Source organism: Balaenoptera acutorostrata, chromosome 11 (assembly GCF_949987535.1).
Source record: "Balaenoptera acutorostrata chromosome 11, mBalAcu1.1, whole genome shotgun sequence".
Taxonomy (NCBI): domain Eukaryota; kingdom Metazoa; phylum Chordata; class Mammalia; order Artiodactyla; family Balaenopteridae; genus Balaenoptera; species Balaenoptera acutorostrata.
In genome coordinates, this window is record NC_080074.1 from 4,497,702 (window position 1) to 4,522,299 (window position 24,598).

The window sequence follows — 24,598 nt, forward strand, 5'->3', positions numbered from 1 at the left end:
CTTCTCTTGATCTTTGAAGAGTGCTGGGAGAAGAATCAGGACATAGGGGAATCCTGGGGGGGAGGTTAAATATTTGTCGCATGTGAATATGCGTAGTCTTGAACCCCATGAAGCTAAATATTAGTAGGTTGTGGCCTCCCTATTCCTGAGTTAGGGAGAGGCCAAAGAGACCAGAGAGACGTCTTTTCCTCCATCTCAGAGTGGGACACTGACAGTTTTCTGTTGTAATTGCTGGCCTTTGGGTGTAGAGAATGTTTGTGGGGCAGCTGCCATTTAGGATACCTTAATACCCAGACCTGATCCTCAGTAGGGAAAGAAATGCACAAATGCATTTGAGGTGTTCCAGGAGCCATCAACACTTCAACAAAAAAGTAGCAGTAAGGAAACGCAATGTAGTGTCGACCCTCTCTCTGTCCCCACACACAAAAAAAGACTTTCTGGCACTAATAAATGTATTTCTAAACTATAGAATGCAGTAGATGGATTGAGGGATGGGATTGCCATTGTTGAGAACCAAATTAATAACCTGGAAGACCAAGTGGAATAGTATCTCAATGAGGGGGAAAAATTACAAAGATAAGGAAATCATGAGAAAAATAGAGACTTAGGTAGACTCAGGAGACTTGGCGTGAGAATAATAAAAGTTTCAGAAAGAGGAAGGGGAGCACAGAGGAGAGGAAATAATTAAACAAAAAAGAAGAAATGTCTAACTGAGGATCCACCTTAATTTACCAATTGAAAGGACACACGCAGTTCCATGTAGGTTTAATGAGAAAAGGCACACATTAACACAGAAGTCCTAGGTTTTAGAGGCAAGGCTAAAATATGAAAATACGCCACCCCCCTTTAAAAAATATTCCTTGTATTTTTTTTTTTAAATCAAGTTCGTATCAGACTACAAAACTAGATGAGACTGGAATAACAGCTATAGGCAACTGAGGGAAAAGGACTACATCCCAAGATACCATTTACCTTTCAGGAATCTGCAGATAAGCAGATTCAGAGATAATGTCATGCACATACTCCATGTTACAAAAATATCAGAGAAAGTACTCTAAGCAACACATGGATTAGAACAGACCTAATTATAATAAATGAATAGGGCTAAACTAACTCAGCAAAACCTGGGAACTAGAGATGGAGAGAGAAGTAAATATGTTCCAGAGGTCTTATCTGTGAGGAAATGAAGAAGTAAGAATATTCTAAAGATTGTATCTTGGTGGGTGGGGGGACATGGGTGGGACTAGAGTGTTTAAAAGTACACTAACACAGGAACAAATAACAAAAATAATGCATGAAAAGAATAAAAGATAAAAAGTAAGATGGAGGAAATAAAATTTTTGTTTATATCAGTCATTACAGTAAACATGAGTGGATTTAAGTTTCCCATTAAAAGACCAAGATCATCATAGCTTAAAATAAGGCAAAAAGCTAAATGTCATTTGTAAGAAATTGTCTTAAAATTGAATGTTGAAAATTATGGGATGAACACCTGGCAAATGCAAACAAAAAAGAACAGGAGTGACAAAATCAGACAATGTGAACTTTAAGGTTAAAAATCCTCACCTATAGTAAGCTTTCAATAAATATTTATTGAATGAATTGAATAAAGAAGGACATTATATATTAAAAAACAAGATTTCCATTTTAAACCTCTTTGCAGCACATAGTACCTAAATATTTAAAGCAAGGATAGTTAATAAAAATGAAACTATAGTGAAACATTTCACTATATGTATGTCTTTCAAAATTGGACAGATCTAGTAGACAAAAACAGTAACTTAGAGGAATTGGTAATACAGTCAATAAGCTTAAATCCAGATTCTATTTCTAACACTTATTAGCAGTGTGACTCTGAGTAAGTTACTTAAATGCTTTTATGTTTTAATTTTCTCATCAATAATAATGGGGATAATAATAGTACCTATTTCATAGCATTGTTAAGAGGATTAAGTAGGTTAATGTAAACTTTACAAAACAATAAGTGCTCAATAAATGTGAGATATTATTTAAAATAACTATGAAACACTAAAAACTGATCATTTGCTTGTCCACAATGGAAACTTCAATAGTTTTTTTTAAAGTAGAGATTTTTATAGGTCATCTTGATCATAATTTAATGAAATAGAAATAGTGACCAAAAAAATCTTTGTCTACATAGAAATTCAGAAATGTACTTGTAGATAGTTTGGGGATCAAACAAGTAATCAAGAAGAAAGTTACAAAATGTCTTGAAAATGGTGAATACAAAATCTTTGAGATACAGTAAAGCTACATCAAAAGGAAAATACCTTCATTATTAAAGAAGAAAGATGAAATATAAGGGAATTTATTACTTTAAGAAATTAGAACCACCACAAAATAAACAACAATAACGGAAATTTTTAAAGCTGCAGTTAACTAAATAGAAAACTCCAAATAGAAAAGGGAAAAATGAATCTAAAGCTGGTTCTTTTGAAAGACTAATAAAATAGATAAACTCTTTGCAACTCTAATGAAGCGAAGAAAAGTTAGAAGTAATCATGTACAGATCAGGAATGAGAAAATTAAAATAATTTTAAGAGACTCTTACAAGCAAAAAATTATATAGTAAAAAAAATTGAAAATCTGTAAGGATGATGTTCAGAAAAATATAAATTGCCAAGATCGACCAGAAAAAAAGTGGAACATTTGAAAAATGAGGCAGTGGCAGGCAGTGGTGTAGTTGGTTGGCCCAGTACCTATCCACAACCTTTTCCTTCCTTGCTTGCCTCTATTATAGAATCATAAAAAACTAAAACAACTTGATTTCCCAAGTTTCCTTGTAGCTAGTGGTGGCTCTGTGACAGTTTTGGAGATATAAATGGGAATGTTGGTATTATCTTTTGCATTTTCTTCTTCCTGACTGGAACGCATTCAAGAGGCCTGGAGATGCAGCAGCAGTTTTGCACCAAGAGATAGCAAGCTTGAGTATAAAAACCATTGTATTAAGAAGCTGAAAGTTAGATGCCATTGTTGAGGAGCTGCATCACTGTAGACTGCTTTTGTGTGAGAAAAAAACCAAAACACATTTTTTTAAGCCACTGTTAGTTGAATGATCTCTCATTGAAAAAAGACTCCAGGAATGTAAAATAGTGACAGCAGCTATGGAAAACAGTGTGGTGGCTACTCAGGAAATTAAAAATAGAATTATCATATGATACAGCAATTCTGCTTCTGGGTATATACCCCAAGGAATTGAAAGCAGGATCTGGAATAATACTTGTACACCCATGTTTATAACAGCATTATTCACAATAGCCAAAAAGTAGAAGCAACCCAAGTGTTCATCAGCAGATGAATGGATAAACAAAATATGGTCTATACATATAATGGAATATTATTCAGCCTTAAAAAGGGAGGAAATTCTAACACATGCTACAAAATGGATGACTCTTGAAGATGTTATGCTATGTGAAGTAAGCAAGTCACAAAAAGACAAATACTGTATGATTCTACTACTTTTATGAGGTCCCTAGAGTAGTCTCATTCATAGAGACAGAAAAGTAGAATGATGGTTGCCAGGGCCTGGGGGGTTAGAATGGGGATTTGTTTCATGGGTCTAGTTTTCAGTTTTGCAAGGTGAAAAGAGTTCTGGAAATTGGTTGCACAACAATGCAAATGTACTTAAACACTATTGAACCGTACACTTTAAAATGATAAAGATGGTAAATTTTATGTATATTTTGCCACAATTAAAAAAGAAAAAGACTGGGACCAGATGGGTTTATAGCTCAGTTCTGTCTAATATAATTCTAATGTTACATAAGCCATTCTAGATCATAGAAAAAGATGGAAACTTCTCAGTTTGTTTACTAAAGGTAGTATAACTTTTTTTAATATAAATTTATTATTTATTTATTTATTTATTACTTTTGGCTGCGTTGGGTCTTCATTGCTGCACGCGGGCCTTCACTAGTTGTGGTGAGCGGGGGCTACTCTTCGTTTCGTTGCAGTGCGTGGGCTTCTCATTGCGGTGGCTTCTCTTGTTGTGGAACATGGACTCTAGGTGCGCAGGCTTCAGTAGCTGTGGCGCACGGGCTCAGTAGTTTTAGCTCGCAGGCTTTAGAGTGCACGCTCAGTAGTTGTGGCGCACGGGCTTAGTTGCTCCACGGCATATGGGATCTTCCTGGACTAGGGCTTGAACCTGTGTCCCCCGCATTGGCCCGCGGATTCTTAACCACTGCGCCACCAGGGAAGCCCCAGTATAACTTTAATATCACATATTATAAAGCTACTACAAAAAATAAAACTAAAGACTGACTTCCTTTGTGAGTATAAATATGTAATTTCTAAACTAAATATTACTATAGAGAATTTAGCAATGTAGTAAAAGAAAAATACATCTGCTGAATAGAATTTCTTCTAAGAATACATGGGTATTTCAGTATTAAGTGATCGATCCATTACATTAACAAATTAAAGGCAGGAGAAAAATCATATGATCATACATAAAAAGGCATTTGATAAAGTTCAGCAGCTAGTCCTAATTAAAGTTCTAAGTAGAAGAGTAATTGGTGGAAATTACTTCAATAAAATAAAAAATAGCTCTTACCCAAACTAACAGAAATAATTGCTTAAATGGTGAAACATAAAAACTGTTTTAGTTAAAATCAGGAAGTAGAGATATCGGCTATCACTGTTATTATTTAACATGATCTTGGAAGTTATATTAAATATAGTTAGTCACAAAATGAAATAATTTGTATAAATTTTTGAAAAGAAGAGAAAAACTGACTTTTTGCTGATAATAAGACTGTAGTTTAAAAACTACTAGATTTAATAAAATAATGGAAGGGCAACATAAACAAAACTGTGTAGTTTTTCTCTATACTATCAAAAAGCATCTAAAAAGGGAAAAATATTCTGCTCACAATAGGAAGAAATATAAGTATAAAGGCACAGTATCTATTAGAAAACTAAATCTTATTGAAGGACAAAACAATTGAAAGGAAAGACATACTATATTCTTGGGTTAGAAGTCCTCCAATTAACATAACTTGAATGCAAGTTCAATTAAAATATTACCAAGAGGGGGACTTCCCTGGTGGTGCAGTGGTTAAGAATCCGCCTGACAGTGCAGGGGACACGGGATCAATCCCTAGTCCGGGAAAGTCCCACATGCTGCAGAGCAACTAAGCCGGTGAGCCACAACTACTGAGCCCACGTGCTGCAACTACTGAAGCCCATGCGCCTAAAGCCCGTGCTCCGCAACAAGAGAAGCCACAGCAATAAGAAGCCCACACACCGCAACAAAGTGTAGCCCCTGCTTGCCGCAACTAGAGAAAGCCCGGGCACAGCAACGAAGACCCAACGCAGCCAAAAATCAATAAGTAAATAAAGAAAGTTAAAAAAAAAAATACCAAGAGGACTTCCCTGGCCTGCCAATGCAGGGGACACGAGTTCGATCCCTGGTCCAGGAAGATCCATATGCCGTGGAGCAACTAAGCCCGTGCACCACAACTACTGAGCCTGTGCTCTAGAGCCCGTGAGCCACAACTCCTGAGCCCACGTGCCACAACTACTGAGCCTGCGCTCTAGAGCCCGTGCTCCGCAACAAGAGAAGCCACTGCAATGAGAAGCCTGCGCACCACAACAAAGAGTAGCCCCCACTCGCGCAACTAGAGAAAAGCCCACGCAGTACCAAGGACAAAATGCAGTTAAAAAAAAAAAAAGATATATATATATATATATATATATATATATATATATATATATATGTATAAAACCAAGAATTTTTATTTGATAAAACGATCCTCTAATTCTTACAAATGAAGAATTTCCTGAGACTAGTCAAAAAATAGGTAACAAAAGAGAGTGTGGTAGAACTTGTGGTAGTATTCTGTATGTTACCAGCATACAAAATACTATGGAAAGCCATTGTAACCAAGCTGAGGTAGTATTGGCATAGGAATGGACAGATTAATGAAAAAGAATAAAGACTTCAAAAATATGGCCAGTATATGTGATAATTTAATATACAACTAAAATGATGTTTTAGTTTGGTGGGAAAAGGTTAGATTATTTAGTAAATGGTATTGGCACATCTAGGAAAGTAATTTTGTGCCCCATAATATGACATATAAAAATAAATTCCAGATAGATTGAAAACTTGAATTAAAAAATATTTTAAATGAGGATACATTTTTTTAAAAAGTTTAAAATGAAGACTATAGGTTCTGAAGTATCAAAGAACTCTATAAATTGACTTGAAAAAGACATGATAGAAACATCGGGGCAAAGGATAAGAGTAGTCAGTTCATAGAAGAAATCCATATGGCTAGTAAACATGAAAAAATGCTCACTATAGAATATAGTACTCAGGGGAACACAAATTAAATTAGTGTTACTTCAGATATATCAGTAAGACTTGGGAAAAATGTATATGCTGGTAGGGTTGTAAAGAAACATACTCCCTCATAACATTATTTATAGAAATGTGAATTGTTGTAGCCTTTGGGAAAGCAGTTGGTACCAGCTAGTATAATAAAAACATGAATACCTTTGACCCATTAGGCTCACTCTGGGGAATCTATTGCATGGAAATAAAAACACCAATATTTAAGGGTATACATACGAGTATGTTATTGCAGCACTGTTTGTGGTGGCAAGAACCTGGAAACCAAGTGAATGCCCATCATTACAAGAAGAGTTAAATAATTTTGTTACAGTCACACTGTGGAATAATACACAGCCATTAAAAGACTGAATTTAGAGCTTTATCAGTTGACCTTTGTGAGTAACTGAATGAGAAAAGCAGGAGGCAGAAAAGCATGTTTTATGTGATTCTAAATTTGTAAAACAAGACTGAAAAAAACAACATATATAGGTATGTATACACATGTTTTCATATACAGACCTGGAGTAAAAATACAGAAGAACATATACTAGCGAGTTAATTTGGTTGAGTAATAGGGTGGGTGAAGGGAGAAGGAAATGGATGAGGCAAGACAAGGATGCACTAAAAACAAGGCAGCACGTATCATATGATCTCATTTATGCCATTTTTGTGCCTTGGGTGGAACATGCACTCCCCATTCCTCATTTTCATGCCTGTTTCCTGTTAGGAAGATAGTTTTTTGAGGATGTTGTATGGCATCTTGGTTACTCCAGATGACTTATGTACTTAATTGCCCAGTATCAGAAGAAGGGAAGGTGGAGTGTGGATGTGGTTATATGTAAAAAGCAGTGCATTATGACGTATGAAAGCACTGTGAAAAGTGAAAGTGTTGTCTGTTATAAAATATTTTTATATTTGCCTTCCTTTTTAGGATTTAATGAAGACACTTCGCAAGGAAGCAGATTTGAAACAAATACAGACTCTAGTACAAGGAACTCATACACGACTCAAATATTCACAAAGTGAACTAGAAATGATTAAAAAGAAGCACCTTGCTGCTTTTTACCAGGTAACATAGACTTAACATAAAATTTGATGGAAATTAGAACCAGGACATAGAATTTCAGGAATTACATTTATAAAGCACCATGTAGTTTTTATATTCTTCCCCATGATTGAGGTACATTATAGTTCTTTAAGTTACTTTATTTTTATGGTTGTTAATGTTGTTATCCAGTTGTACCTGAATTTACCTTATCTCATAGATTCTCTTTTTATTCTGAAAGATACCTATCATGTTTTTGGCTTCACTATATAAAGCTAAAATGGCCATGTTAAAAAGACATTTTTTTCTTTTTTGTAATCAGGAACAATCTCAGCTACAAAGTGAACTACTAAATATTGAGTCTCAATGTACTATGTTGAGTGAAGGAATCAAAGAACGGCAACAAAGAATTGAGGAATTTCAAGGAAAGATACATAAGGTTATGAATGATATATTATTACTAAATGGCAGGTGGAATATAGTTCTAGACCAGATACCAAATTTAGGGCTTCTTCAATATATGCTAAAGCAAAGTTTGATAAATGCTAAGTTCTATTGGTTTGCCAAATTAATTTCCTTGTGTTTTTTTGAGAACCACTATTGCTAATCTCAAGAGAAAATGACTAGTATACATGGTTATTCTCTTCAGCTCTCCAGCCTCTCCTTTTCCATTGTAAAATTTGCAGCCACTTTCTTTCTCTCACTGCCCTTAACACCAGGAAGGAAAGAACTTTGTCATTTGTGTCATTTTTAAGGTTGTGTATTCACTCAGTAATTTTTTCTTGAACATTTATTATATGCCAGGCACAGTTGCTTGGCTCTGGGGCACCAAAGATATGATCATCTAGCCTCTGCTTATAAAGTGACAGACACTTTCTGGTTTAATTCATTCCGCTGTTGCTTATCTCTAATCCTTAAAAAGTTGTTTGTCACACCATCACTCAATAACTTTCACCCATTGCCTCTAGTTCTGCCTTTTACCACATGATTTGAAACTACACTTATGTTGCCCCTTAATTATCTTTTTCCAGGTTAAATACCCCTAATTCCTTAGTTATTTACATTTACTATGGATCTAAGACCAGTTCTGGTAACCAGCCTTTGGGTACTCTGTTATTTGTCAATGCCCAGAACAAAAAATAATGTAAAAATACTATCTGACCAGTTCAGAGTACCCTGGAACTCTGCACACAGAACTATAACTTTCCATGGCTTGGATTATCTACTTATACAATTTATAGCTTACTGTTGTGTCAATCATATTACTTTCATATTTAATTTATATTAAACTGAAATCTGAAAGTTTTTTAACATGTCCTGTTGTTAAAACAAGTCTCTCTTATCCTATAATAGTGCATAAATGCAGAGCTTTAAAAATATTAATGTTAAATGTTATTTTGTTGGATATGGCTCATTCTAGTTTTTCCAAGTGTTTTGAGTCTTAATTCTATGCTTCAGTCCTCTTGGTTTTACACTGCTTAAGACTCTAAAGTATTACTCAAATATAAAGAATATTTTATGTATTTATGTAGAATGTTATATTTTGGTGAATGAAATACTTCCAATTTTGTATTAAACACTTCATAAGACCAAAACACTTAAAAGGCCAGCTATGCGCTTTCTTATTTAGTTTTCAGAATAAGAAATTTGAAAATAAGTAAGCGTAGTTTATGGAGTTAAAGAAAGAGAAAGCACTGACTTTTCAGAGTACAGTGATGCTTGTTGGGATTAGTCTTTGGCCTAATCCAGGAAAATCTTGGTGGGAAAAACGTAGATTTAAGCATTGTCTATGTATTTTCTTAAAATTAATTATTAAACCACTTGGTTTGAAATAATTTAAAAGGTTGAAGATGATATTTTTCAACACTTCTGTGAAGAAATTGGTGTAGAAAATATTCGTGAATTTGAGAACAAGCATGTTAAACAGCAACAAGAAATTGATCAAAAAAGGTATTTTTATTAAAAGATGTTGGTAAGCAGTTACTTATATATAAATGTAACTATTATTTCATAATTTAAAGGAATTTGCCTGAGGTAGTCTTTATTTCAGTTCGTCAAGAAATAGCTAGTAAACATTCCTATTTTAATAAAGAGATCTAATTCTTTTATTCCACAATTTTTTAAAGAGAGAAAGCACAAATATACAAAATGAGAGAATGGGGAAATAATTACACAGTGGTTATTAAAATTTACTTAGTTTTCTGTAAATATCCATATATGGATAAAATTGTATAGTCTTTCTATAAACAAACTACCAGGGAGACAATATATTAGGTGAAAATATCCCAATTATAGTGGAGAGGAAAAAGGTAAAATACTTAGTACTTAGAAATAAACTAAGATGTGAAAGCAATATATAAAGAAACCTTCAAACAAGACTGAGAATTATATACAGAAATGTGAATTAAAAGGAAAGGCAAACTAGTTCTTTCATAGGAAGGCTCAATGTTGTAAAGAAGTTGGTATTCCCTAATTTAATCTATAGTGTACTTTAAATATCATCTCAATACGTGTATGGACAAGATTTTTTTTAACTGGATAGGTGATTCTAGAGTTCACATTCAGAACTAGTTAAGAAAAATATGAAAAAGGTAATGAAAAAGGACTAGAACTCCCAGATTTTAAAACATAGTATAAAGCTATCTTAATTAAATCTTGAGGTACTGGCTCACAAACAGAGTCCAGAAATATACTCAGATCTGTAAGGGAAATTTGATTTAAAATAAAGGTGCATTTCATCAGTGGAGAAAAGATATACTTTTCAGTAACTCAGTTGGAATACATTTGTTAGCATCCTGGGAAAAAACCTACTTGGATCCCTACATCATTCCTTAGACTCAGATTAATTCCAGCTGAATCAAATATTTTAATGTAAATAAAATGAAAGCATAAAAACATTACTAGAATAAGTCATAAGAAAATTTTTTAAAATAATCTCAGATTAGGGAAGATCTTTCAGTATGACAGACCCCAGAAGCCATAAAAGAAAAGATATTGCAAATGTATAGAAATTTAAAAAAAATTTTTGCATGGCAAAAGCATCTTGAAGAAAATGAGAAGACAAATGACAGTAAGGGGGAAAATATACATACACATGCATGTTTATATGTTCCTTTCCAATTAGTATGCCTTCTATTTTCTTATCTTATTGCACTAGCAAGGCCCTCTAGTACAGTACTGAATAAAAGTGGTGAGAGTGGACGTCCTGCCTTATTCCCAGTCTTAGGGGCAAAGCATTAAGTCTTTAACGTTTAGGTATGATACTAACTTTAAGGTGCCCTTTAGCAGATTGAGGATGTTCCCTTCTATTTATAGTTTGCTGAAATTTTTTATCATGAATGAGTGTTGAATTTTGTCAAATACTTTTTCTGCTATCTTTTGGGATAATTGTATGGTTGGGTTTTATTTTGGGGGGATAGCTTATTAATATGGTAAATTACATTGATTGATTTTAGAATGTTAAACCAACTTAGCATACCTTGGGTGAAGCCCACTGGGTCATGTTGTAGTATCCTTTTCAAATATTTTTGGATTGATTTGCTAAAATTTTGTTAAGGATTTTTGCATCTGTATTCATGAGAGTATTGGTCTATAGTTTTCTTTGCTTGCAATGTCTTTGTCACATTTTTGTATCAGGTTAATGCCAGACTCATAAAATGAGTCAAGAATTATTCTCTCCTCTTTTCTCGTGGAGAGTTTTTATATTATTTCCTTCCTAAAAGTTTGGTAATTTTTCAAGTGAAGCCACTTGGGCTACCCACCTTTCTTTATGGGAAGATTTTTAAATTACAAATTCAGTTTCCTTATTAGACACAGGGCTATTCAGGATATCTTTTTTCTTGAGTGAGTTTTGGTAGTTTGTGTGTTGGAAGGAATATTTGTGTATTTCATGTGAGTTATGAAATTTGTTAACGAAGTTATTAATATTCCCTTTTTATCCTTTTCAATTTCTGTAGGATCTGTACTGATGTGCCCTCTTTCATTCCTGATATTGCTGATTTGTCTTGTCTTTTTTCTTCTTGATGTCTAGCTAGAGGTCCTTTGGATCCTTGGATCCTTTCTAAGACCAGCTCTTGGCTTCATTGGTTTTCTCTGTGGTTTATCTGTTTCTGTGTTGTTGATTTCTGTTCTTAACTACATTATTTCCTTCCTTCTACTTATTTTGGGTTTAATTTACTCTTCTTTTTCTTGCTTTTTAAGGTAGAAGCTTGCTTTATTTATTTTACACTCTTCTTCTTTTCATGTAAGCTGTTTATTTCCCTCTAAGTACTGCTTAAGCTGCATCCCACTGCTTCTGATATGTTTTATTTCATTTTCATTCCATTCAAGATATTTTCTAATATCCTTTGTGATTTCTTTCTGTGACCTATGGGGTGTTTAGAAGTGTTATTTAATTTAACACTTGGTGGAGGGAGGATTTAGATATATTTCTGGTACTGATTTTTATTTTAATTCCATTGTGGTAAGGAATATATTTTGCATTATTTAAATCCTTTTAAATTGATTGAGACTTATTTGATAGCATGGTATGTATTGTATCTTAGTAAATGTTCCATGTACACTTGAAATGAATATGCATTGTGCTGTTGGGTGGAGTGTTTTCTGGGTGGTGCTTAGGTCAAGTTGATTGGTGTTGCTAGGTCTTCTGTGTACTTACTGATTCTCTGTCTAGTTGGTCTAGCATTTCCTAAGAGAGGAGTGTTGAAATTTCCAAGTACTTTTGGATCTCTCACTCTCTTCTTCCAGTTCTGTCAGTTTATACTTCATGTATTTTAAAGCCTTGTGACTAGGTGCATACATATTTGGGATCATTATGTCTTTTTGCTGAATTAATCCCTTTATCTTTATAAAATGCCCCTTTTTGTCCCTGTCATATTCCTTGTTCTGAAGTCTGCTTGAACTTCAATATAGTTTCTTGCTAAAGAGTTCTGCCTATCAATCATAAAAATACAACTGGAACTCTGATTGAGATTGCATTGGATTTATAGATTTATTTGGGGAGATCATCTTCAAAATATTAAGTCCTCTCATCTAAGAACATAGAATATCTCTTCATTTATTGTAATCATCTCTATCCTTTATTAAAATTTTAAAGTTTTTTTCCATAAAGATCTTGTGTGTTCTTAATTTCTAGATATTTTATAGTTTTATTCCTCTTACGACTAGTATCTATTTTTAAGATATTTTCCTAGTTGCCTTCTACTGGCTTAGAAAAATGGTATCAAATTTTAAATTATCTAACATCTGATAACTTTGCTAACCCCTCTTATTACTTATAGTAGCTTATCCATTATGTATCCCAGGTATTAAGTTTGAGGTGCCTGTGACATCCAATTGAAGGTGTAGTAGAGTAGACAGTTGAATATACAAGTTAGGAATTCATGGGAGAGGTCCAGGCTGGAAGTATAAATTTGGGGATTGTCAGTATACAGATGGTACTTAAAGTCATGTGACTGGATAAGATCACCAAGGGAATGAATGTACATAGAAGAGAGAAGAGATCCTAGGCTATGTAAGCAAGTTGAGGAGTTAAGAAGGAACTATTAAAGGAGCAGCCAGTGAGGGGAGAGGAAAGCCAAAGTGGTATTCTGGAGCCAAGTGAAGAAGTGTTCCACTCGTACACAGCCTGTGCGTCTTCCTCCTGCAGCAGAAATAAACCCCTGAAGGGTTTGTTCTTAACCACTCGTACAAGCAGCATGGTCAGTGGTTAAGACCAGGGATTCTTTGGCCCTTGACTGAGTGTGTCATGCCTGGCTCCACCACTTCCTAAGTGGGTAGCCTTGGGCAAGATACTTAACTCTCTGTGCCTTGGTCTCCCCAACTGTTAAATAAGGATAGTGGTATTACCAACTTCAGAGAGTCATATAACTTAAGTGAGTTAATTCATGTAAAAGCATTTATAACGGTGTCTGGCATATAGTAACCTCTCATTAAATATGACTCTGTTTTTATCATTATTGTTGTTGCCTTTGTATTACTAGTATTTAGCACAGTATCTGATACAATTAGTGCTTTTAAATGTTTCTTAAATGAATGATTCTATTAGCAGGCTATGTGAGGGAGAGTGGGTGGAGAAAGTATGAGCTACAGTTGATACTGAAATTCTTTTTGTTTAGAGATACGGCTTTTTTATTGAGTTATAGTTGATGTACAATATTATATATTATAGGTATATAATATAGTGATTCATAATTTTTAAAGGTTATACTCCATTTGTAGTTTTTATAAAATATTGGCTATATTCCCTGTGTTATACAATATATCCTTGTAGCTTATTTTATACCTACTAATTTGCACCTCTCAGTCCCCTCCCCCTATATTGCTCCTCCCCCCTTTCCTCTCCCCACTGGTAACTACTAGTTTCTTCTCTATATCTATGAGTCTGCTTCTTTTTTGTTATATTCACTAGTTTGTTGTATTTTTTAGATTCCACATATAAGTGATATTATACAGTATTTGTCTTTTTCTGTCTATTTCACTTAGCATAATACCCTCCAAGTCCATCCATGCTGTTGCAAATGGCAAAATTTTGTTCTGTTTTATGGCTGAGTAATATTCCATTGTATATATAAACCACATCTTCTTTATCCATTCATTTGTTGATGGACACTTCGTTTGCTTCCATATCTTGGCAATTGTAAATAATGCTGCTATGAACACTGGGGTGCGTGTATCTTTTCGAATTAGAGTTTTTGTTTTTTTCAGATATATACCCATAAGTGGAATTGCTGGGTCATATGGTAGTTCTATTTTTAGGTTTTTTTTTTGAGAAATCTCCATATTATTTTCCACAGTGGCTACACCAATTTACATTCCCACCAACAGTGTACAAGGGTTCCCTTTTCTCCATATCCTTGCCAACATTTGCTATTTGTGTTCTTCTTAATGATAGCCGTTCTGACAGGTGTGAGGTGATATCTCATTGTGGGTTTGATTTGCATTGCCCTGCTGATTAGCAGTGTTGCGCGTCTTTTCATGTATTTGTTGGCCACCTGCATTTCCTCTTTGGAAAAATGTCTATTCAGATCTTCTGCCAATTTTTTAATCTGGTTGTTTGTTTGATGTTGAGTTGTATGAGCTGTTTGTATATTTTGGATATTAACCCCTTATCGGCCATATCATTTGCAAATATTTTCTCACATTCAGTAGGTTGTCTTTTCCTTTTGTCAGTGGTTTCCTTTGCTGTGCGAAAGTTTTCAAGTTTAATTAGGTCCCATTTGTTTACTTTTGCTTTTCTTTCCTTTGCTTTAGGAGACAGATCCAAAAAATATTGCTACAATTTATGTCAAAGAGTGTTCTGCCTATGTTTTTCTCTAGGAGTTTTATGGTTTCTGGTCTTACATTTAGACCTTTAATCCATTTTGAGTTTATTTTTGTATATAGTGTTAGAGAATGTTCTAATTTCATTCTTTTACATGTAGCTGTCCAGTTTTCCCAGCATCACTTGTTGAAGAGACTGTCTTTTTGATGCTGGAATTCTTTGTGGGGACTTTATGAAGCTAGCAAAGTAGGAAAGTACATCAGGAAGGAACATGTTCTTAAATTCCCAAGTTTGGAGTTTGTGAATGAATAGCTATTTGAAAAGACTGATTGGCTAATTAAATAAGAATAAACATATAAATTGTTACTTAAAGAAAAAGATAAGGAAAGGAAACTATAGATTTTAAAGGATTTAAGAAACATATTCATATGCAGTGTATGAATCCTGATGCAGTTTTTTTTTTAATTAATGAGACCCAGGAAATTTGGCAGTGAAAGCATTTTGATATTAAGGATGTTATTATCATTTCTACCTATAGTAGTTTATGGTTATGTATTAAAAATCACTTCACTTTTGGAGATACATGTTAAAATATTTATAGACGAAATTATATGATGTCTGAAATTTGCTTTAGATAATCCAGTGGTGGGAAAGAGTGATGAGTGGGATTATAGATAAAACAAGATTGACCATGAATTGATACTTATTAGAGTTGGGTGATAGCTATATGGGAATTCATTATAGTATTCCTTTTATGTTTGTATTTGTTTGAAATTTTCCATAATAAAAACTAAAAAAGAGTTTAAAAAATAATTGAAGGACTCTGTTTACCTCTTGTAATGCTTGACTTTATTATACTAGATTAGAATTTGAGAAACAAAAAACTCGGCTTAATGCTCAACTTGAATATAGTCGCAATCATCTGAAGAAAAAACTGAATAAGATTAACACGTTAAAAGAAACTATCCAGAAAGGTAGAGAAGACATCAATAACCTAAAGAAGGTAATTAATGATGGGTGGCTGAAGTCATTGAAATGATGACTTTCTTCCATGATTAAACATTCGTTGAGTTCCTGAAAAATTCTAATAGTGATAGAAGGTGGGGGCGGGGTGCACATTTGAGAAATACTTGAAGTACAGTCCACACAGCTTCATGAATTATTAGATATTGGGAGGGGTGTGACACGGGTGAGTCCTGAATTCTAACTTGGGTGATTGGTGGATAGGAGGAGAGATTAAGGAGAGAAAATTCTGGACCTGTGGAGCATGACTTCCCTGTGTGACATCTAAATAGCAATTTCCAGCAAGTAGTTAGAGAGGACGTAGATAACAGAAGTCTAGGCTGGTTTAGGGGAGTAAACTGAATCCTTATGCGAGTGGGTGAGGCTCCAACCAGAGAGGAAGGCAGTGAAGAGCAGTGGGGTGAGGATGGAGTTCTGGAAGGAGAGGCCACATAGGTTATGAAGAGAGCCCGAAGGGGTGGTGTTACAGAAGCCCCAGAGTGGGAGGGAGAAGGAAGTGAGGAAAGTTGCCGAAAAGGTAAAGTCTGGAAAATGTCCATTTTCAAGAGGTCAAAATCTGGAAAATTGCCAATTAAGAGGTCATGGTAGCAAGAACATTTTCACTGGACAGTGGAAACAGAAGTCAGATGGCAGCAAGCTGAGAAATGAATTCAAAGTGAAAGAGAAAGGTAGGTAGTGATTACCCGGAAGTGTAAACAAGGGTGGGTCACGTTCTGTGATAGAGGTTCAGGCAACCTACAGGATAGGGGTTTACCTTGGAATGGCTGGGTTTGTTATGTTAATAATAAAATGATCTATTGACCTTATTAATGTAGAAGATGGTAAATCTACAATGTAAATCATCTCCATTCAGGCTGAAGAAAATTGTCTGAAAGTTGTGGATGAACTCATGAAGAAACGGCAGCAACTTAAGGACATATTTGTCACTCAGAATACCAACACTGAGAAAGTCCAAGCTCAAATTGAAGAGGAACGGAAGAAGTTTTTGGCTGTTGATAGGTGACTAAGAAGTTTATCAGAGTTTAAAAGATGTTTACCATCAACTTGAAATTTATTATAGGAAGTTTTATTATTTGAATATACACCCTTCGTTGCTTTTGGTCCCACATCACACCTATCAAGCACTGCAGTTTGGGGGAAAACCAAGAGAGGTGGTTAGTTGTTTAGAGTGAATAGTTCCTTTTGGTGGGTGAAAACATGGACCTATATAAAGAGTTCCTTACCCTAAATCCCCTTGACACCAGTACCTTCCTACTGGGGAGTCTCCTGCTAGTCTGTCTGTGTGACAGAGCATAGCAGGTGAGACGTAGAATCTGGAACTACACTGCATGGTTCCATGTCCCAGTTTTGCCACTTATTTACTGTGCCTTCGTTTTCTCATCAGTAAAATGGGGATAATAATAGTGCCTACCTCATAGAATAATTGTAAGGATTAAATGAGTGAGTGTTTATATGGTACTTAGAACAGTACCTAGTACACGATAAGCAGGTATGTTTGCCGTGATGATGACCAATAACGCTTTGAGTCAGCTGGCTTGTTGCACCACAGTGACATCTGCTTTCCTGTGTGACTGACACAAACAAGCGATCAGATGAAATGAGCTCTGTTTTTGTTCAACTTCTTGGCATTTCACAATTTCCCACAATGTTCAAAGACCTTTAGTATTTCAAGATACAGCCAGAAAATTCTTTGTCTAAAATTTTTGAGTGGAATTAAGTTCATTTACTCTTGATTTTTTTTTAACTCGTATTTAAACAGATCCACATCTCTGTCATCAGATTTTTAAAAACCATATAGTTCTTATTTTATTTTATTTCTGGTCCTGTTTCTGGGTCCTCTTTAACGTCCCACCTTGTTTCAACTGGTAAAACTCCCAAGCCCTCAGTAAGATAGAAGGCATTACATTAGTGGTGGTAGTAAAAAAAGTTGAGACTGTCAGGTGCATAATGACTTAACTGGTAAGATATTTCTCTTGCTAAGAGACTCTTTCTCTTGGTTTGATGTTCTAAAATGTAGAACTTATACTGAAAGAGAAATGCAGCTTGAAAAATTGTACTGATTTAAAAATAAGGTAAGTAGGGCTTCCCTGGTGGCGCAGTGGTTAAGAATCCTCCTGCCAATGCAGGGGACACGGGTTCTATCCCTAGTCTGGGAAGATCCCTCATGCCGCGGAGCAACTAAACCTGCGTGCCACGGGGCTTCCCTGGTGGCGCAGTGGTTGAGAATCTGCCTGCTAATGCAGGGGACACGGGTTCGAGCCCTGGTCTGGGAAGATCCCACATGCCACGGAGCAGCTGGGCCCGTGAGCCACAATTGCTGAGCCTGCGCGTCTGGAGCCTGTGCCCCGCAACGGGAGGGGCCGCGATAGAGAAAGGCCCGCGCACCGCGATGAAGAGCGGTCCCCGCACCGCGATGAAGAGTGGCCCCCGCTTGCCGCAACTGGAGAAAGCCCTCGCACGAACCGAAGACCCAACACAGCCAAAAATAAATAAATAAATAAATAAATAAATAAATAAAAAAGAAAATCCTTTCATAAAAAAAAAAAAAAACAAAACCTGCGTGCCACAACTGCTGAGCCTGCGCTCTAGAGCCTGCGAGCCACAACTACTGAGCCTGCGTGCCACAGTTACTGAAGCCCGCGTGCCTAGAGCCCGTGCTCCGCAACAAGAGAAGCCACCGCAATGAGAACCCCGCGCACTGCAACAAAGAGTAGCCCCCGCTCGCCACAACTAGAGAAAGCCCACGCGCAGCAACGAAGACCCAACACAGCCAAAAATAAATAAATTAATTAATTAATTAAAACAAAAATAAGGTAACTAGGAAAGGGCTGTATTGGTGCTAGCCTGATTAAAGTAATAATATTTATTATTGAAAATCCTCCCTTGGATTAAATAATTATATTCATGGCCTTTGTCAGGAGTGTTAAATTTTAAATTACAAGCATCCATGGGCTAACTCTGCAACTTACAGCACTCATAAGAAAAAATCTTTTTTTTTTCATGTAAGTTTATAACATGTTTTTTTTCCTTGGTGCAACTTTACATAATTAGTAAAATATAATCACTTTTTCATATCTGTGTATTTACAGGGAAGTGGGAAAACGGCAAAAAGAAGTTGTAATGCTTCAAACTTCTCTGGAACAGAAGCGGTTAGAGAAACATAACATGTTGCTTGATTGCAAAGTTCAAGACATTGAAATAATTCTCTTGTCGGGGTCATTGGATGACATCATTGAAGTGGAGGTATTCTAGCAAATGATTTTAAAATATGTGCACTTGTGTGGAACTTAATGTAAGGCCTTTGGCTGCTTAGTGAAGTTGCATCTATGCAGCTTCTTCCTCTTGTTCTAAAGCTCCTTTAGGGGCAGAAAAGACGTCTCTAGGAGGGAAAAAGGGCAGGATGGTCCTCATGCCAGAGGGCTGGGCATTTTGTGCAGTTCTCTTATTTCTCTTGCTAATCCATGTCCTTTGAGCCCCACAGGATGGACCAGAGTCTCTTACCTGTGCACAGATGCCCTAGAGGGGTCAGAGACTTGAACCTCTTGGAGTTAGGGGCGCTGGGGAGGCGGTGTGAGCCACAGGCCAGGTGCCATTGGCCTGCTGGCGTGAGCACTTCTCTGTACTCTGGTAACGTTGTCCGCGGTGTGTGGAGGGGTCTTGCTCTGCACCTTCACCAACAACCTGAGGTGGTTCTCAGCAGAAACGTGCCTCACTGAGTCTGTCCAGGTGGTGAGAGTGTGGGAGCGGCAGCAGCAGGCCCCACGGAGCCACAGGACGAGACCAGCGTCAGCCAGCAGTGGACGTTTCTCTGTTTGCCTCTTTCCTTCCTTCCTCGTCACATTTGTATCGCACAGTACTCTTTAGGCTGGCTGGAAGTTTATACACCCTTAGTTCTGTCACTCATGTTAAGAAAGATATGACTATACAGTTCAGGAAGAATATCTTACTGTTAGCCAATCCAGAGGATGGTGAAAATAGTTATTTCTTTTACCTCTCAGATTATCTCTGAGTTCTTTAGTGAATCTCTGTGGTCTCCCTTCCACATCCCTCCTCCCATGTCTGCTCTGCCCCCAGTCAGAAATCCATGCATTTCCATCCAATTTCTACTCCAGAAGAGGCCTGGGGCCTTCAGTCCTTTGGGTTCTTCAATTTGAAGTAACTATAAAACAATTTTTCTCTTGCTAATATTGACCACTTCTCATAGCATAATTCTGGTGTGATATTATACTCAGACATCCTTTTTCTTGGGAATTCCCTGGCGGTCCAGTGGTTAGGACTCAGTGCTCTCACTTCTGGGCCCCCGGGTTCGATCCCTGGATGGAGAACTAAGATCCCGCAAGCTGCGCAGCTCAAGGCATCAGATGACTCATATAGAAGCTTAATACAAAATACGATGTTGAATCACATAAATAGGAATCGTGAGATTCAGGATTACATTTTGTATTCAAGTTCCACTTCTTTGTGAACCATTTTAACATAAAAATATTACATAAAATATAGACTTAATTCCAAAAGTAGTTTTATTGGGTTTGTTTCAGCTGAGAACATCTAGAAAAGAGTGAGTAACAAAGGGGTTTTTTTCTCTTAATTTGTAAGTCTTTGTTTTTGGTATCAGCATTACACCAAAGACCAGCCTACAGGTTAGTAAGTGCTCATGTATTTGTCCCTTCTTTCCTATTCCTCTCTCCATTCAGAGTGATATATATTGAAATTGAAATATATTGCTATGTTGTCAGCATTGCATTAGGCACTGAGACCACAGCAGTGAGTATAACTGCCAAAAATCCCTTCCTTCACATTCTGCTAGGGGAGAGATAGGCACAGAAACAAAATGGTAAACAGATAAAATATTTATGTATTTGGTGATGCTGTAGGCTAAAGAAAATATAAAGCAGGGAAGGGCATAGAGAGTATTGGTGGAGGAGAGTTTGCAATATTAGATGCAGAGGCCGTGGATGTCCTGAGAGAAGGCAGCTGGTTAGCAGACAAGGTAGAAAATGAAGAGATGCAGACATCTAGGGGAAGGGTGTCCAGGCAGAGGGCAGTGTGCCAGCCCTAAGGTGGACGTGTGCCTGGTCTGTTCAAGGAGGCCAGTGTAGTGGGAGCGGAGCGAGTACCAGGAAGACTGGCACCAAGTGAAGTTAAAGGGGAAGGAGAGGCCAGACCATCATGGCCTTGCAGGCCAACATAAGGGTTTTAACTTTCAATCTGCATGAGGTGGCAATCAACTGGAGGCATTGGGACAGACAGATGAGTAGAGATCACCATTTCAGATAACAAGGAAAGGGCTTCATATGTTTTTCAGTTGGGACCTGAAGCAGAAAGTACCCAGGCAACAATGGATATATATGAAAAAGAAGAAGCCATTGAAGTAGACTACAGCTCTCTAAGAGAGGATTTGAAGGTAATTGAAAGATTTCTGTTGTTCATGACTAACTCATGGTAATAGTGAATATTTAAATACTGCAGAATAATTTTAGATGATAGAGCATAAATTTAGGGGAAAAAGTAGATTTCCTAATGATTTTTTAAGAAATAGTCTAAATAGGTTACACATAAAATGTTTAAAACATTTAAAGTTTTCATATCATCGTTTCTCACTGTGTGTTCTGTAGAACACCAATACCGTGAAATGTCTTGCCAAAGAAGAAAAGTTTCCGTCAGTGTTTTGAAAGTCTATTCCCTTCTTGGAGATTCAGAATGAATAATAAAGTCTTTGAGAAGTCCTGAAATAGACAAAAGTAGCCAACATACTCCAGCATCCTGAATTGCCCTGTCCGTGTCCCAGTGCAGTACCCTCAGGAGGTGACAAATCCTTCACAGCTACAGAGCACAAACCTGGAATCCAGTTTCATGGTCTCATTAATTTAGCAGCTCTTACTCTTTCTCTTAACCCTATAGCCATATTTTGCTTTGTGTTTTGACTTCATCCTGAAGCTGCTTCTCTCATGAGGGCAAAATGACTGTAGCCTTTCTTGGCCTTCCAGCCACCTAACCACAACCCTCAGAGAAGAGAGAGGCTGCCTTTTGTAGTGGTTCTGTTCTAAAGATTGAAGAAAGGCTTTTCCACAAAGCTCTACCAATTGTCCCCTAATCACAGTGGCCTAAATTGGGTCACATGTTCATTCCTGACCAATCACTGTTGGGGGTGGGATGGACTTAGCTTTAGACCAAGCAGGGTTCATGGGACGTATAAGGGAGAAATGGTCAAACATGGGCTCTGTTAGAAAGGAAGAAATGGAGAATGGACACCAAGTAGCAGTAGCTACCACATCTTTTTTTTTTTTTTTTTTTTTAATAATTTTATTTATTTATTTATTTATTTTTGGCTGTGTCGGGTCTTCGTTTCTGTGCGAGGGCTTTCTCTAGTTGCTGCGAGCGGGGGCCACTCTTCATCGCGGTGCACGGGCCTCTCACTGTCACGGCCTCTCTTGTTGCGGAGCACAGGCTCCAGACGCGCAAGCTCAGTAGTTGTGGCACACGGGCTTAGCTGCTCCGCGGTATGTGGGATCTTCCCAGACCAGGGCTCGAACCCGTGTCCCCTGCATTGGCAGGCAGATTCTCAACCGCTTCGCCACCAGGGAAGCCCAGCTACCACATCTTTTAATTTCAGATGTTTCTAATGTATTTTGTTAGATTTGTTGGGCTCTTTTCATTGTACTTGTGGTACTTTTGGCAATCAGAAAAAAAGCTCTTATCTATTTTATAGTCTATTCAGTGCCTTCGTATTTAGGACGTCCTTCCCCACGACATTACTGAGTAAATATTTATAAATATTTTCTTCCTGTTAGTGATTTTTTTGTTTTCACTTACCTACTTAATTAATCTGAAATTTATCTTTATATATGGTATGAGGTAAGAATCTGTTTTTTAAAAGGTACGTAAGTTAACCAGTTTACTCAACATCTAAATAATTCTTTTCCCAATGAATTAAAATGTCACCTTTATCAGATATTAATTAACCCCCTCTAGGGGGGGTCAAGAAAGTTTTCCTGGAAGGTGATGCCTACATCACTTTTTCCCTTCTCTCTTGACTCAAGTTAGTTCTGCTCATTGTTTAGGTTTCAGCTTAAATGTTACCCCTCCAGATGGGTTGGATCCCTTCTGCCTGCCCCATAATACCTGTGCTTGCCTGGTGGAGGGTTTCATGCTGTTGCAGACGCCAGTTTGCATGTCTGACTTCCCTGTGAGCTCTTTAAGGGCAAGGACAGAATAGTTTTCATCACTGAATCCTCAGTGTCTAATACATAGTAGATGATCAATATTTTTTAATGAATGAGTAAATGAAGTGATACGTGAATTGTTACTTTTTTAGCCAGATTAAGAAAGATGAAGGTGCAGCGCGTTCCAAGAGAGCAGCATCTATGACTCTAGAGCTATGAAAGAGCACAGCCAACTTCAGGAAGCTACAGCAGTGTGACCTGACCGCACTGCAGACTCAGAGAGGGCTGCAAAGGAGGGCAGGAGTGGATGCGGAGGGAGATGGGTCAGATCCCGAAGGGCCCTGTGCCTAATTATTGTACCTTAGCAGTTTGGATCTAAATGGCATGCTAACCATTGCTGTTCTTTGCCAATAATAGGCTCTACTACCTGATAAAGAAGTTGAGGCCCACCTTAGACTCCTGCGGCAACAAGTAGCATCCCAGGAAGACGTCCTGCTGAGGACGGCGGCCCCAAACCTCAGAGCCCCGGAGAACCTAAAGACTGTCAGAGACAAGTTTCAGGAGTCCACAGATGGTGAAATGAAGCTTTAGTTGTTAGCAAGATAATATGCATGGGTGTTAGGGGTTTTGATTTCTATAACAATTACTAATAATCCCCCCGGAATTGTACCTTTGTTTTTATTATATATATTTTTTTCCTCTGTTATCTTATAGTAATGTACTTTTAATACTGAATCACTAATACAGTCCTTTTTGAAAAGCGTTCTTCTTTAATTTAAAAACAGGTGTATTGATTATTTTAGAATAGTGTCTTATTTCATACCAGCATAAGAGGCATATTAGATACTCTGTTGGAGTTTGCTATTATCATTTAAAAATCAGCCCTACCAGAAAAAGGGCTCATCAATTTTAAGTCATTTTCTTGGAATTAATAACAGTTGAGGTGTTTTGAAGGTAGATTTTACTCAAGACAACCAAACTCAAAATCTAGTTTAAAAAGTATTTTATGCTTTAAAGTTGAAATAAGAGAAGCCCTTGGTGGTCTCCAAAATAAAGAACATTGATTCTCTCTTAGCTTTTGAGGCCAGCAGAAAGGAAGCCAGAATACGTAGGCAAGAGTTTGAACAGGTGAAAAAAAGGAGATACGATATTTTCAGCCAGTGTTTTGAGCACATCTCAGTCGCGATTGATCAGATCTACAAGAAGCTCTGCAGAAACGACAGTGCCCAAGTACGTATTTTTCACCTCAAATATGAGTGGGAACTTCGTGTTATTGGTGGTGTGTTTTTTTTCTGGTGGGAAATCACCACCACACTATCTGAATGACCCACTTACTGGGCAAAGTCAGCTCATGAAAATTGGTTATTGCAGTGACCTGTGTTCTAGGTCCTACTCATTCCACCACTAACCAGCCTGGACAAGTCAGAATCTCTCTGGTCCTGCTTCTTCATCTGCAAAATGAGTGGGTTAGATCATTTGGTTTCCAGGTTCTCTTTTCAGTTCTGGAATTCTGTCACCTGTACTAATTTGATTTTATAGAGCCGTCTCTGTAGTAAAGTTAGGGTAATGTAGACGATCTGGGGAAAATGGTTGATATGGGGTCTGTGGAGTTGCCCAGAGTAACAAAGGAGAGGGAAAGAACTAAAGGCAGCGTTCAAATCTAGATACGCCCCTTGTACTGGTAATCTCTCCATTCCGTGATCAGCATCCATAGCAAATACTGTGGACTTGAATGTAGACTAAAGATG

General features: G+C 37.0%; 1 protein-coding gene across 2 annotated transcripts in view; it reads left to right on the plus strand.

Annotated features, from left to right (window-relative positions):
• SMC1B (structural maintenance of chromosomes 1B) overlaps nt 1-24,598 on the plus strand; it is a 92,001-nt gene that overhangs the window by 59,982 nt on the left and 7,421 nt on the right. For both annotated transcript variants that reach the window (XM_007189187.2, XM_028168257.2), the window contains exons 13-21: nt 7,290-7,427; nt 7,726-7,842; nt 9,247-9,353; nt 15,526-15,667; nt 16,541-16,686; nt 18,777-18,930; nt 20,993-21,091; nt 23,268-23,424; nt 23,926-24,080. In XM_007189187.2, the coding sequence (XP_007189249.2) occupies nt 7,290-7,427; nt 7,726-7,842; nt 9,247-9,353; nt 15,526-15,667; nt 16,541-16,686; nt 18,777-18,930; nt 20,993-21,091; nt 23,268-23,424; nt 23,926-24,080 (1,215 nt within the window). The remainder of the gene's footprint in view (nt 1-7,289; nt 7,428-7,725; nt 7,843-9,246; nt 9,354-15,525; nt 15,668-16,540; nt 16,687-18,776; nt 18,931-20,992; nt 21,092-23,267; nt 23,425-23,925; nt 24,081-24,598) is intronic.